General features: G+C 32.8%; 1 protein-coding gene across 1 annotated transcript in view; it reads left to right on the top strand.

Moving 5' to 3' along the window:
• LOC112005977 (G-type lectin S-receptor-like serine/threonine-protein kinase LECRK3) overlaps window positions 1-7,398 on the top strand; it is a 12,250-nt gene extending 4,852 nt beyond the window's left edge. The window contains 1 exon segment of the mRNA XM_065767394.1: window positions 5,590-7,398. Within this exon segment, the coding sequence (XP_065623466.1) occupies window positions 5,590-7,099 (1,510 nt within the window). The 3' untranslated portion in view covers window positions 7,100-7,398.
• Window positions 7,399-15,522: the final 8,124 nt, after the last annotated feature.

Here is a 15,522-nt window from a genome sequence, read left to right as displayed (position 1 = left end):
TCGAGTCAACTCTCCAACCCCCCCCCCCCCCCCGGTCCCTTTTTTTTTTGTGTGGTTTTTTTGATTGTGTAAATATTTTTCACATTCACTTCTGACAGACTTGAAGGTTTCAATTTAGTGAACCTTGTGCAAACATAAAAATTTATGGGCTTTTGTTTTTGCAAATTATTATGTTTTTGAAAAAAAAAATTTACTAAAAAACTTCCACCCAAACTTATTTAGTTAGTACATTTTTAGAACTCAAGTTTACCAAACTTGAGTTCCAAGTGAAGTTCGAGTTTACCAAACTCAAGTTTGACTTATCTTGGAACTTAATTAGTTATATTGCACCTTTTTTTTTTGCCATAATACTTAGAAACCGAGTTTGGTAAATAACTAAATATGTTTGGGCTGAAAAAAAAAAAAATATATATATATATATATATATTTTGCAAAAACATAATATTTGGCAAAAAAAAAAAAAAAAAACACTAATTTATGTGTTACTTAACATTTTATTTTTGACTATTCTTTCTTTATTTGTTCTCTTGTTTGTATTGCAAGGAAGATAAAGATTGAATTGACTTGACCATCAAAAAATTGGTTAAGGATTATAAGTTTTGCAATCCATTGACTTGTCTCTAACTCGAACCTGAACAAATTGAACCCGGATCCAATCAACTGGATCAGTTTGTCAAGTCTACCGACAAGCAACCTGCAACAGTGCTACTCATCGCAGGGATAGAATAATCAACTATATATTTGTATATATGTGTGTATATATTATTATATATCTCTCTAAAATTTGAAACATAGCATTTATTGTTGCTACATTAAATGCTATGTTCATGTTGAACAATATTAATGGCCATATCATCCATCTATTTTCAACACTCTCTCTCTTTTTTTTAATTCTTTTTTTTTCTTATTAATTTCTTAACTTATTGTTATATTTTCTCTAACTTTTCCCATTTTTTTTTTAACTTTTTATCTCCCACTATTATCTACCTTAATATCATTTTTTCTCTCTCCCTTTATCTTCCTTTATTTTTTACTTTTCTTATTCTCTTCTTCTTACTATAAATTTAAAATTTTCTTTTCCATTCTATTCATAGTTTTTCCACACACAAAAGGTTATTTCTCTCTCTCTCTTTCTCTCTCTCATTTTTTTTTTTCATTTTTGGTGGATTTTTATTTATGTATATGTTTCTTGCATTTCTACTTTAGGTTGATGAATTTTGTATTATTTGGAACTCTACTTTGGGTTGATGTGATTAAGTTTTGTGTTTTTAAGTTGTTATCTTTTTATTCTCTTTGATTTCATAGATGTTATCATATTGCATTATAAAGATAGTATATAAGAATATAATGTTTTTTTTTTATTACATAACATGACTTGGATAATTTGGTGTTTATTATTATATTTTTTATTTTTAATTTTTTCTTCTCATATTATTTTCTATAAATTTCTTATTATTCTCTTTCACATTCTCTATTGAAAAAGTGATTATTCACTTTCTCTTGATTTTTTATTCTTTCTTGCAACTTCACTTTATATTGATGAATTATTGTGATTTTTAAAATTCTATTTTGGGTTCATCTTGTTGTATTCTTTAGTTCCCCATCACAAGTAATCTCTCTCTCTACAATAAAATTTAGATAATAAATTATACATATTTTGTATAAGTTTGTATGAGTTTTAATTATCATAATAATCTCTTTTAAGAGAATGGATAATTTGAATAATTTATTTAAATAAAAATTATACATACATACATACATGTATATATATATATATTTATTTATTTTGCTTAAATGTATAATCAACCTCATGTAATTCATTTAAAAATAACGGCGTTAAAACAAATAAATAAATGCCCTGAAAATTACATTTGTATATTCAGAGCTTTTATATTTAGAAAGACTTTCACTTAAATTTAGTCGTACCGAAATAGATTGAAATGCTATATTAATGTCGCTCAACGATATACACCACTGTAAGTTTTTTTTTTAATTAAATTTCTCCCCTCTCCTAGTGTGTGTGTGTGTGTTAATACTTAGTATTCTAAACAAAAAACAAATGTGGCTCAACAAAAGCATAGTAATAGTAAATGTCATGCTTAAGATTTTATATATTATGAGTTTGAGATTTATATATTTTTTAGTAAATTTGGATTTCGATTATGTGCTTTCAACCCAAACATGTCTTTTCTCAATTATGTAAGTGCACAAAAATAAAACGTAATGGACCAAAATGAACCGAAGTAATCCAAATGGACCAAATGGAACAAAGTGGATCAAATGGACTGAATATGACTGAATAAGAACTAGGTGGACGGAATGGACCGGAGTAGAGAGAATGGACCGAACGGGATCAAATTGGACTGAATAGGACCGGAGTGGACAGACTAGACCGAATATAACCAATGTAGATTGAATATGACGAAAGTGGACAGAATGGACCAGATAGAACCAAAGTGGACTGAGTAGGACCAAAGTTGATGGAATAGCCCAAATAAGACTGAAGTGGATCAAAGTGGACAAAATGGACCAAATAAGACCAATTTGGACTAAATAGGACCAAATAGAACTAAATTAGACAGAATAAACCAAATAGGACCAAAGTGGACAGAATGAACCGAAGTGGATAGGATATGCCCAATGTGGACTGAACGGGTCGAATTGCCTTCACTGTTATGGATCCTGTAGTGTGAAGCCACCAATTATCTATGGTGACGTGAGCTGCCCCAAGCCCATGACTATCTTTTGGTCTTCAATAGCTCAAAGTTTTACCAAACGGCCCATGAAGGGAATGCTGACTGGCCCTGTTACCATTTTGAACTGGTCATTTGTGAGAAATGATCAGCCCAGGTAAACGAATATGAAACAACCTTGCTATCAAATTTGAGACCTTTAATTTTCTTGTGAGATGGGTTTTTTATCATCTATAGTGATAACTCGATTGGCTGGAAGAAATCGCACTTCCGAAGGGGAGAACAAATCATGATTGTGATCTATAACAAACTTAGTGACATGCCATTCTCAAGGAAAAATATCAAATGACTTTCGCAAAATGATACTTAAATGAGCTTTACATCTACATTTTAAAGATTTCCTATTTCGTTGCTCCTTAAAAGGATCCATTATTTTTAATGGTTGTTTACTTTGTCGATGACAAAAGAAATCACATCTTACTGCTTCTCTCTCTTTTTTTTTTTTTTTTCTTAGTATGACCTTTTCGAATTGTAAAACCATATTGATTTGCATAATTTTTATAGAAAATGAAAGTTTCTTCTTCACTAGGAAAACATTGACCAACAAAAGGCTCAAACTCATTTTCTATTGAATTTATATCTTCATGTTCTTCAATAACTCCCATTTTATCTATTGGACATTCATTCCGATCAATTATTTCATCTCCATAAGTATTATTATTTTTTCCGTCATTTGGAAGCTCATTTAATTCAACACAATTCTTTGAAACACTTCCATGAATCTTACTTGCAATCAAATCATCATCAACTTGTGCTATATTAAAAAAAAAAATTAAAAAAAAAATCAACATCATATTATATGATACATGAATTATATATTACAAATAAAATAAAAATAATAATACCTTCTTGAGACAATTCATTTAAGTCAAAACAATCCATTGGAACAAATTGAGGAGTCTCACTTGCATCTATGTTGTCATCCATTGGTGTTATATCAAAACAAGAGTTTAAAATATAAATATCATATTCTATGATAAATGAAATGTAAATTTACAAATAAAATAAAATTATAATACATTTTTGAAGGGGTTCATTTAAGTCAAAACAATTTTTTTGGAGTAAAGTAGTGACTCTCACTTGCAACTACATTCTCATCCATTGATGCTATAATACATGTATTAGAAATAAAAATTAATATCATATTAATTTTGGTGCTATATAAAAACATGAGTTTAAAAATATTCTATGATAAATGAAATGTAAACCACAAATAAAATAAAATTATAATACCTTCTTGAAGGGGTTCATTTAAGTCAAAGCAATCTTTTGCAACTACATTCCATCCATTAGTGCTACAATACATGTAACAAAAATAAAAATTAACAACATATTAATTTTAACCTATTTAAAAAAAAAAAATTATGAACCAAATAATATACAATAGTGGTACGTTGTTTAATTATTCCTCAATCTTTATTGACATTTCTTCATCTCTTTGATATTGATAAAGGGGAAGAAATTGAGTTTGATATTGGTAAAGTGAAAGAAAATAAATAATAAAATATTGATAAAATAAGATTCAGTGAAAAATAAAAAGTGAAAGGGAGGAAAAAATTATTAAGAGAGCAATTTTGTCAAAAAAAAAAATGCCCCTACCAGTGCCAGCCGTGTCCCACATTAACCGGCAAATTTGTCCAACTTTTTCTTACAAGCCATGTCATGCTTTTTCTAAAAAATGAGAAAAATGAGAAGTCGTTCTTTAGAGTCAAGAAAACTTAAAAAATGACTCATGCTTTTTCTAAAAAATGAGAAAAATGAGAAGTCATTCTTCAGAGTCAAGAAAACTTAAAAAATGACTCATTTTCATCTTCACTTCGACAAAAACGTTCCACATGCAGAGCTTCCTCTACCAGTATATTTGTCAATGTCATGATACAGTTTTTTCATTTATACTACAAAGTGTATCACTTATAGACTCCTCATACTAGTATGGCTTTACAACTATCATCTCTTCTCTCCTTGTTGCTTCTTATTCTGTTGCTGCCATATTCCACCACTGCTCAAACTTCCAGCAGCCAATCTCTGGGTTCATCCCTTAACTGCACAGGAAAAAGACACTTATTGGGCATCGCCTTCTGGTGACTTCGCTTTTGGTTTCCAACAAATTGGAAAGGGAGGATATCTACTAGCCATCTGGTTCAACAAATTACCTGAAAAAACCGTTGTCTGGTCAGCCAATGGAGATAATCTTGTGCCAGGAGGATCCAAGGTTGAGCTTACTAAAGATGGCAAATTTGTACTCAATGACCCAACAGGCAACGAGACATGGAAAGCTGACTTAGCTGGTCCAGGAGTTGCTTATGCAGCCGTGCTTGACACTGGAAACTTCGTGCTGGCAAGCCAAAATTCTAGCCTTTTGTGGCAGAGTTTTCATTATCCAACTGACACAATGTTACCTTCACAGACACTGAGTCTGGGCAGCAAGCTTGTTGCTCGTTACTCAGAAATGAATTACTCTAATGGAAGGTTTCAGTTCCAACTAAACACGACCGGAAGTCTTGTGCTACAAACAAGAGCTTACCCCATGGATTATTCTATTACTGATTGTTGGCCCGGGCCAGAAGAACCTGTAGGCATCGGCTTTCGGGTGGTCTTCAACCCGTCTGGCTCTATAACCTTTACAGCAAGAAATGGAAGAATTGTTAAGAATATATCGTCAATTCCTGATTCTACGCAGGACTACTATCAAAGAGCAATCATGGAATATGATGGTGTTTTAAGGCATTATGTCTACCCAAAAAGCAGCTTATTGTCCAGGAGTGGGCTTATGACCTGGTCTCCTCTGTCAACCTTCATACCTCCAAATATATGCAATTTTGTGGCAAAAACTCATGTCTGGTAGTGGACCTTGTGGGTATAACAGCTACTGCATGCTCGGTGACGATCAAAGACCCAAATGCCACTGCCCAGATGGATACACCTTCATTGATCCAGAGGATGTTATGAAAGGTTGCAAACAGAACTTTCTTTCACAAAGTTGTGATGAATCCTTGCCAGAATCAGATCTTTTTTATTTGAAATCAATGCCAAATACAGATTGGCCCAGCTGGTCTGATTATGAATACTTGGACAGCTAAAATGAGGATTTGTGCAGGACAGCTTGCTTGGGTGATTGTCTCTGCGCTGCTGCCATTTACAAAAGCGGGCAGTGTTGGAAGAAGAAAATACCTCTCTCAAATGGGAGGATGGATTATGGTTTTGAAGGAAAAGCTCTAATCAAAATAAGAAAGGACAATTCTACTTTGAAGCCTTCAGGTGCAGATTTGAAGAAGAAAGATGAATCAACTGTGATACTCATTGTGTCAGTGCTCCTTAGTAGCTCAGTGTTTCTGAACTTACTCTTCCTTTTAGCTGTCTTTCTGCTTGTTTTTCGTTTCAAATATTGGAAATCAAAGGCCATTAAGCCATACCCAGTCATGCTAGGCATGAATTTGCGAAGTTACACTTATGAGGAACTAATGGAAGCCACAAATGGGTTCAGGGAAGAGCTTGGGAGGGGTGCTTTTGCAAAAGTATATAAAGGGGTTCTAGAATATGAGGACAGAAAACTAGTTGTAGTTAAAAGGATGAATGATATGATGGAAGAAGGCGATCTGGAGTTCAAAGCTGAAGTGAGTGCTATTGGCAGAACAAACCACAGAAATTTGGTCCAACTGCTAGGATTCTGCAACGAGGGGCAGCACCGTCTTCTTGTATATGAATTCATGAGTAATGGTTCGCTGGCAAGCTTTCTATTTGGGGTTTCACGGCCATATTGGTATCAAAGAATTCAAATTGCATTAGAAACTGCAAGAGGGCTTTTTTACTTGCATGAAGAATGCCACACCCAAATCATACATTGTGATATCAAGCCACAGAACATCCTACTGGATGATTCTTTCACAGCTAGAATTTCTGACTTTGGATTAGCTAAGCTTTTGAAAACGGACCAGACTCGCACTACTACTGGAATCAGGGGAACTAAAGGGTATGTTGCACCCGAATGGTTCAGAAACATGCCTGTTACAATCAAGGTTGATGTTTACAGCTTTGGCATTTTGTTGCTAGATCTCATTTGCTGCAGGAAGAGTTTTGAAGCAGAGGCAAAGGATGTGGATCAGACGATACTAGCTGACTGGGCATATCATTGCTATAAAGATGGGAAATTGGAACTTTTAGTGGAAAATGACGAGGAGGCAAAAAATGACATGAAGAGAGTGCAGAAATATGTGATGATTGCAATATGGTGCATTCAGGAGGATCCATCGCTAAGGCCAACAATGAAGAAAGTAGTACAAATGATGGAAGGAGCTGTTGAAGTCTCAGTTCCTCCAGGCCCATCTTCATTTATCAGTTCAATTTAAATCCTTTAATATAAAGTACTATTCTGGTTATTTAAGACTATGCCTCCCTCTACCAATATTAGGAAACTCCATCAGGATAATGAGTAGTGGCTACAAGAATCTAGAACTAATTGGAGCCACAATATTCATAATATTTTTCTGTGCAGTCTAAACTACGGTCCTACACCTTCTTTAAATTGTGTTCTGACTAAATGTCAAACAGAGATGATATTGACATTTAGGAGAATTCATCACTGCATTGTAATTTGTAAGGATCCTTAGATGGGGTATAGGAATCCTGATCTGAGTCTTCTTTTCAATTCATCCTTTATATTAGTAAATAGTATTTTGTTTTGTATTATGATATGAAGAGTAATACTAGCTGTGATAGCATCTTTCTTTCTCTTTATGGACCAAAAAAGAAAAAAAGGTGCAACACCGAGACATAGTGCAATTTGCAGGAGATTACACCTTATAAAATGGAGATCACTAGTTTGAATCTTCCCCTCCTTCCTCTTGAGGCTAAACTCATTGACTGCCAAAGTGACATCTTTTATGCATATGTATTAGTAGAAGCTATCAATTGATATATATTTTTCTTTGAGGGAAATTTTTTAATTATGTTCTATACATGTTATTCCAAATAAAATAAGAACAGAATTGAGATTGAAAACTCTGATTTGAACCAAAAGTAGGACTCAAATTTTCATGCAACTGTATTAAGAAAATACTGAATTGAGAAGAGATTTCATGTCAACATACTCTCTACATTGAAACAAACAACCTGGTATGTAAAACAGTACAACCAAGCATGCTTCAAGTACTAGACTAAAATCATACAACCAAACATGGTTCAAGTACTAAGGAGGAACATGCATACCTTTTAGTAATTGATTATGAACGGTTTTAGACCCCTTAAAACAATCAGTTTAACCTACTTAATTAGTCAAGTAATTAACTTAGTCAATTTAAGCAATTCTAGGTTATCACAAACATACAATCATATTAAAAGTATAAAGTAACAGAAATATAAAAGACACAATGATATGATCACCCAGGAAACTACACGGTAAAAACCTGGGGAGGATTTGACCTAACTATCCTCAAGGTAAACCTGAATCCACTATGTGAAAGAATCGAAGTTCATACAAAAGGACTTACAAGCTCTCCGCTTGACTTCCTAATGCTATCCACCAGTAGAACTTACTAACATGACCACGTGCAAGCTCCAAATCCATGGATTCATTCTTTCTTGGATTCTCCAATCAGCTACAAGCACCCACGCTTGATAATCTTTAAGCTTCTATGGTAGCAACCGAGTTGATAATCAAGATGTTGAAGTAATCTCTACCTTGAAAACCCTAAACTTTGTGTAAAAGAAAGCTCCTCTAGATCTCACAAGAGATTTACACAAAACAGCAAAATATGAGCAACAACTCAACTGGAGCGACACTAAAAACGTGGCTAGGGTTTTTCTTTATATACCTAGGGTAAAAAAAAGAAAACCCAAAACGTTTAACGGGTTAGGGCTGAGCTGGAATTTTCTGCAGAAAAACATTCTGCCCGAGATTCGATCGATCGAGTCTTTCTTTCGATTGATCAAGCCAGGCCGAAATGCACCAATGCATCTGCAGCCTCTCGATTCCAACTTTACGTGAAAGACCCAACTTTGAGCAAGTTTAAACAAGATTAAACAACCTGTTTTGATCATGGTTTGCCAACAATACAAATTAGAGTTCTAAATACATAAAATCCTAAATCTTTAGAACCTAACAGATTATACTGAAGTAGTTGGAAAAGTATATAGGGGCACTGAAACTTCCATGGCACCTTCCAACACTTGCAGAACGTTCTTCATGGAAGGTCTTAGCAGTGGATCATCCTGAATACACCAGCTAGCAGTCATCACAAACTTCTCCACACTTTTCATGTCATTGATTGCCTCCTCATCATTTTTTACTAGCAGATCCAATCTCCCTTCTTTGTACTTATCATATGCCCAATCAGCCAGTCTTATTTGATTTTCATCCTCTATGCTCAGTTTGACATTCTTCCTGCCACAGAAAATCTTAAGCAATAAGACACCAATACTGTAAATGTCCACCTTTGGTGTGATAGGTCTGTTCCGGAATCACTCAGGGGCCACATAACCTTTGGTTCCCCTTATCAAAGTTGTAGTTCAAGACCGGTATATCTTCCAAAGCTTAGCGAATCCAAAATCATAAATCCTTGTTGTATATGAGCCATCCAAAAGTATATTTTCTGGCTTGATGTCGCAATGTACAATCTAAGTGCTGCACTCTTCATGCAAGTAATGAGCCCCTTTGCAATTCCCATTGCAATTTACACTCTTTGGGACCAGCTTGGTCTTGAAGATCTAAAGAGGAAGCTTGATAGGGAGCTGTTACTCATGAACTTATAAACTAGAATTCAATGTTGGCCCTCATTGCAAAATCCGAGCAACTTGACTAGATTCTCATTATTTTTGCAGCCAATTGCACTCACATCTGTCTTGAACTCTTGCTCACTTTCCCTCACAATCTTGTCTAAGCAATTGATTGCAATGAAATTTTCATCATCAACTGCTAGGACACCTTTGTACACTGTTGCAGAAGCGCCCATGACTAAGCCGGTTGAAGATTTTGTAACTCGTTTTGCATCAATAGTGAAATGGCCATAATAATTGCTAGCAGTAGCATGAAATTCATCAATACTGAACTTCCAAATTGCACTGCTCCATTACGGGACATTGTTGTGTGATCCTTTTTGCCAAATTTGTACTTGACGGCCACACAGTTGTATTCCTCAATTTGATTAGATCTTTCCATCTGGTGCTGAGGTTGACAAAACCATTTGGGAGAGGTTGTTTTTTACTTCCAGCATTGCCTATCTTTGAACACAGCAAGGGCCCGAAAAAAAATCACTTAAGAATTTCTTCATGCATACTCGGCAACTATTTGATAATCATAGTCATTGGATGGACAATCCATGTTATTATGTTAAGCACCTCTAAACCTTAATCACAAGCTTGTGGAGCAAAGTTCTGCCTGCATCCTTTTTCCTTGTTATCTCAATCCAGATAAGCATAACCTGGTATACAGTTTGCAGATTGGTCCCTGGTCATCACCAAGTGTGCAATAGCTATTGAGTCCACAAGGTTCTACACCACAGTATTGCTGAATGCCCTGGCATATATCTAAATAAATGTTAAATATAATTGACCACACCAGACTCCACCCTCCAGCACTTTTGCCATTGACCATGGGGTAAATGCGTTGCCTGAAAACTTCATCATAATCTAAAGTTCCTCTTTGCTAGATATCTGTTGTTCAAATCGGGTTTATTGATATGAGGTCCAGTAGAGTCCCATTTTTTCCATGGAGGTAGATGTAGCAATTGGTTGAAAAGAAACTGAAAGCCAGTACCCATTTTATTGCTTTCCCAATACTTATATCTCACAAAATTATGTGAGATCAACAAGGGACAGCTGTAAGATTGTTTGTCACTAACTTACTAGACTCCAAACCCAATTCAGGCCACAATCTTCAACATACTTTCTCTGTTCAAGTTATTTTAAGCAGTCCTAAGTTTAAATGTAAAAAGATTTAGCAAGATTAGAATTACTGTTTCATATGGAGATAATGGACCCTAACCTAAAGGAAAATTTTTGAAATGGGTAATGATTTTTACACTCGTATAAAATGGGTCAACTTGTGCATTACTAGTCGTTGTATCGAGTAAACATAAAAATTTATGGGCTTTTTTTTTTTTTTTTTGCCAATTATTATGTTTTTGAAAAAATTTTTACTAAAAAACTTCCACCCTAACTTACTTAACTATGTAACACATTTTTAGGGATTTTATTAAAAAATAACCATAAAACTCAAAGTATATTATTAGTTAGACAATGTTTGAAACATATTTGATTTTTAACAATTCAAGTTCTCTGCACTCGAGTTTGCCCAATGAATGTACACTTGGAAATCGAGTGTCTTAAACTCGATTTCCATACTCACTTGGAAATCGAGTGTCTCACACTCGATTTTCTCAGAGCAAAATCGAGTCCTTTAGACTCGATTTGCTAGAAATGAAATTTGTTTCAAACCTTGTCTAACTAATATATTCTCTGAGTTTTATGGTTATTTTTTAATAAAATCCCATTTTTAGAACTCAAGTTTACCAAACTCGAGTTGCAAGTGAAGCTCAAGTTTACCAAATTTGAGTTTAACTTATCTTGGAACTTTTTTTAGTTATATTGCACTTTTTTTTTTTTTTTTTATATATATATATATATGTTTGTTTTTTTGCAAAAACATAATATATGACAAAAATAATCACAAATTTATGTGTTACTTAACATTTTATTCTTGACTATTCTTTCTTTATTAGCCGATATCGTGTGCGATGCGTCCAATTTGATAAGTTTTGTAAGAAATTATTTATGGCCCATTGATTTCATGAATACTATTATTGTTAGTCACACTTAGTCTATGAGGTTTTCTACTAAAACTAAATTCAAACTAAATACATTGGGAGGGAAATTCCTTTAATTCATGCAACCAATAAATGTCACCATATCATAGTGAAATTGTCACCTACAAACCTGTTGGGTTCTAGGTGTCTTTCTTGTATTATTTATGTTTTATATATCAATTAGCTATAAAAACTTCTAGAATTTCATGATACAACAATAGAAAAAATAATGTCATAGTGATGCAATAATATCACAATTTAACCTCCAAATTTTAATTGAACTAAAAGTAGCCAAAAATATATCCTTATCAAGTATACACATCATATAGAAAACCAAAAATATAAATTCCACTTAATATGAAACAATAAGCCTAAATAAATTACAATGCTACATAAGTAAAACTATATACATAAAATCTAAAAAAAATATCTAAGATAAATGTAATATTTTGAAAATTAACATGTCTCTTAGAAATTATGGAAGTTTAATTTTTAAGTCCAATGGAAATGGTAGGAGTGTCAATGTTTGACCTAACCCGTGAACACAACACGAATTTTTGCGGGTTAGGGTTGGGCCTTAGCGGGTTAGAGTCATAAACGGCTCAACCCGAAAGCAACACAATAAGAAACGTGTCATAAGTAGGTCAACTCGCGCAACCCGTAATAGACACATTTGACATGCCAATTTATTTGTGTCAACTCGAAATGACCCATTTAACACAACCTGTTTAACTCGTAAAACAAATAAATATCCATTTTATTTTAGATTTGTCAAATATCTTTTATATCCGACCTATATTTTAAATTTAAAAAGAAAAATGAGTAATTACAAAAACTTACAAGGGATATACTTGGAAATTGAAACTATACAAACCCTAGATCTTTAAACTCTATAAACCCTAAATCTCTAAACCTTCTTATAAATATCTAATACCCTAGTTCTATAAATATTTTTTTTTGGCATAGCACTTGCACAAATGAAATTGGATGAGCTTGTGGGAGATGTTATGAATTTAGCCATCAACAAGGAATCTATGGATGATAATTGTAGTCATAGTCAGGATTAGTCTACTATTTGCTCCAACTCTTTCAATATTGATACTTAGCATTTGACAAGTTTTGAGGATATTATATTTTTGTTTAACTATGTTATTTTGGATTTAGGTTGAAGTGTATGCACTTCTTTTGGAGTGTAAAGAACTTATCTCTATATGGATGCTATATTTTTATTGAACTATATTATTTTTAATGTGGGTTGAAGATTTAAAGTGTATGCATTACTTTTGGGCTGTTAAAAAAAAAAAAAAATCTAGATGGATGTTATGTTTAATATTATACATGTTAAAATGTGCTGTGTTACATTCATGTCAACCCAACACGACCCGTTTATTAAGTGTATCAAGTGGGTTGGGTTGGATTAGGTTAATTCGCCTTATTAACTAGGTCGGTTTAGGGTTGAAGGATCACGACAAGATTATTAAATGTGTCAGGTTTAGGTTGAGCCATTTAGTCGAATACTCCTACCTTGACATGACATGAACTCAATACGCTAACTCGAATTGACACTCCTAGGAAATGGGGACTTATATTGGACAAATGTGGAGACAAATAATATTTTCTCAATTCATTGAATTCAACTCTTGCAATTCTACATTGAAGTTAGTCTTATGCAGAAAATTGAAAAGTTTTTTTAATTCCTACATTTTCCATGACTTTTTAGATTCATCTGTATCAATTCAAAGTGTGTTAAGTTATAAATGTATACAAATTCTTTGAATTTTGTTTCTACTTTTCCCATGACTTGACTTATATTGGACAAATGTGGTGACAAATAATATTTTCCCAATTCATTGAATTCAACTCTTGCAATTCTACATTAAACTTAGTCTTTGTAGAAAATTGAAAAGTTTTTTGATTCCTACATTTTCCATGACTTTTTAGATCTATCCCTATTAATTCAAAGCATGTAAAGTTATAAATATATACAAATTCTTTAAATTTTATTTCTACATTTCTCATGGCTTTTTAAATCCATTCGTATCAATTCAAAGTATGTAAAATTATAAATGTATACAAATTCTTTAAATTTTATTAATACATTGAAATAAATGCATTTGTCATTACTTAATAGTTTGACATAAATGCTAAATTTAGATGATGTGGAAGCCTAAATGAGTAGGATGTTATACAATGTGTCACTTGGCAGAACCTCATGCTTTCCCACATGATGTCTCTGCTTTTATATAAATATTGATTGATTTGTTCTCTTGTTTGTACTGCAAGGAAGATAAGACTGAATTGACTTAACCATCAAAAAATTGGGTAAGGATAATAGGTTTTACAAAGTTTGGTAATGATCTTTTTACATTATAAAAAAATTTATGACCACCATAAATTTTTTTAGACCCAATCTATATATATAATAATAGGTGAAGCAGAGAGAGTGTGAAATTAAACTTCAAATTAGAACTCTAATTGTGTGCCACGTGTACGAAATTGAATTCCAAATTAGAACTCTAATTGTGTGCCACGTGTACACACCAAATCTATATATATATATATATATATTTGAGTTCTAATTTTGTGTCATGTGTCTAGAATCTGAAATTGAAGTTAAATTTTGTATCATGTGGTTAAATGTATGTGGGCTCATTCTCATTAAAACTACTTCTATGTATCGGGTCAAGTGAGTTACTGTGTTAATTAAGTTTTTTCTTGATTTTGTAATCCAACGTGAAAACCAAAGAGATTAATATTGGTCAAATTGAAATTGAATTTTGCATCATGTGGCTAAATGTATGTAGGCTCATTCTCATTAAAACCACTTCTATGTATCGGGTCAAGTGAGTTATTGTGCTAATTAAATTTTTTCTTAATTTTGCAGTCAAATGTGAAAACCAAAGAGATTAATATTGGTGATAAGAACTTAGTTTGGGTACATTGCATAATTTCCAAAAAGATAACAAAGCCAGAGTTTGCATCTTTGTTATAAATTGCTTACAAAGTTTTTATCTTTACATTTGCACTGAGTTTCGGATTAAAGTGCTTTCTTCTTGGTTCTGACATTGAGTTTTGTTTACTATTCACTTACAAAGTTTGCATATTTACATTTGTTATAAATTGCTAATATGTGATTAGATGCACATTATGCCTAAAAGTCACTATCTTTATATTTGGTTTTCTGTTCAGGTTTGACACCTATAACAATGAAGAAAGCACTACTGTGGACCGATGGATGATACTTTTTGTAGGCTGCAAAGGAACTTAGTGATCAATGGAATCTCACGTGAATTAGAGAGGACCCGGCTGTAGATGTCTGGATGGCAGATGTGAGTCACTATGTTTTTAAAATTTTCAGTGAAGGTAAATGTTATGAACAATGTAAATTTTTCGGAGAGAGATTTATTATTCTATATTTACGCAAGTTTGGTTGCCTTCTTGGAGTGGATCACTCCACCTTGTCTTTCTACTAGAATTTTTTATTTAGATTGTTACAATTTAATCCAAAATTTTATTTGAATTTTCTTATTGTTGTTACTATCATATATTATCATTCCAATTGTTCAATTAGAATTTGAAATTGGAGTCCAATTTTACTATACACGTGTACAATCTAATTATTTTTAATTTTGCTGTTATGTGTAGAAGCTAATGAGATGAAATTAATACCACATTAAACATTCATGCTTTGGGAATCGGTAGTACCAATCTAAATCCATTGGACTTGCTTCGCGATAATACAATTATGAAGGATGTATAAAAACACGCACAAACCCATCTCTCTATAAAAAGAAAATGGAAAGAATTTCTTTTATCAACTATGGAATTTCAGAGGTTTTTTCTTCACACAAATGCCCATCATGTTACAAAATGACCTTTCGTAAAACTACAAAATGAGTACAACTTTGAGGGGTTTTTTTTTTTTTTTTTTTTTTTTTTTTTTTTTTTTTTTTTTTTTTTTTTTTTTTTTT

Source organism: Quercus suber, unplaced genomic scaffold (genome assembly GCF_002906115.3).
Source record: "Quercus suber isolate HL8 unplaced genomic scaffold, Cork oak 2.0 scaffold_801, whole genome shotgun sequence".
NCBI classification, from domain to species: Eukaryota; Viridiplantae; Streptophyta; class Magnoliopsida; order Fagales; family Fagaceae; genus Quercus; species Quercus suber.
Note: the sequence above shows the minus strand (reverse complement) of the source record. Positions and strands in the feature narration are given on the sequence as shown.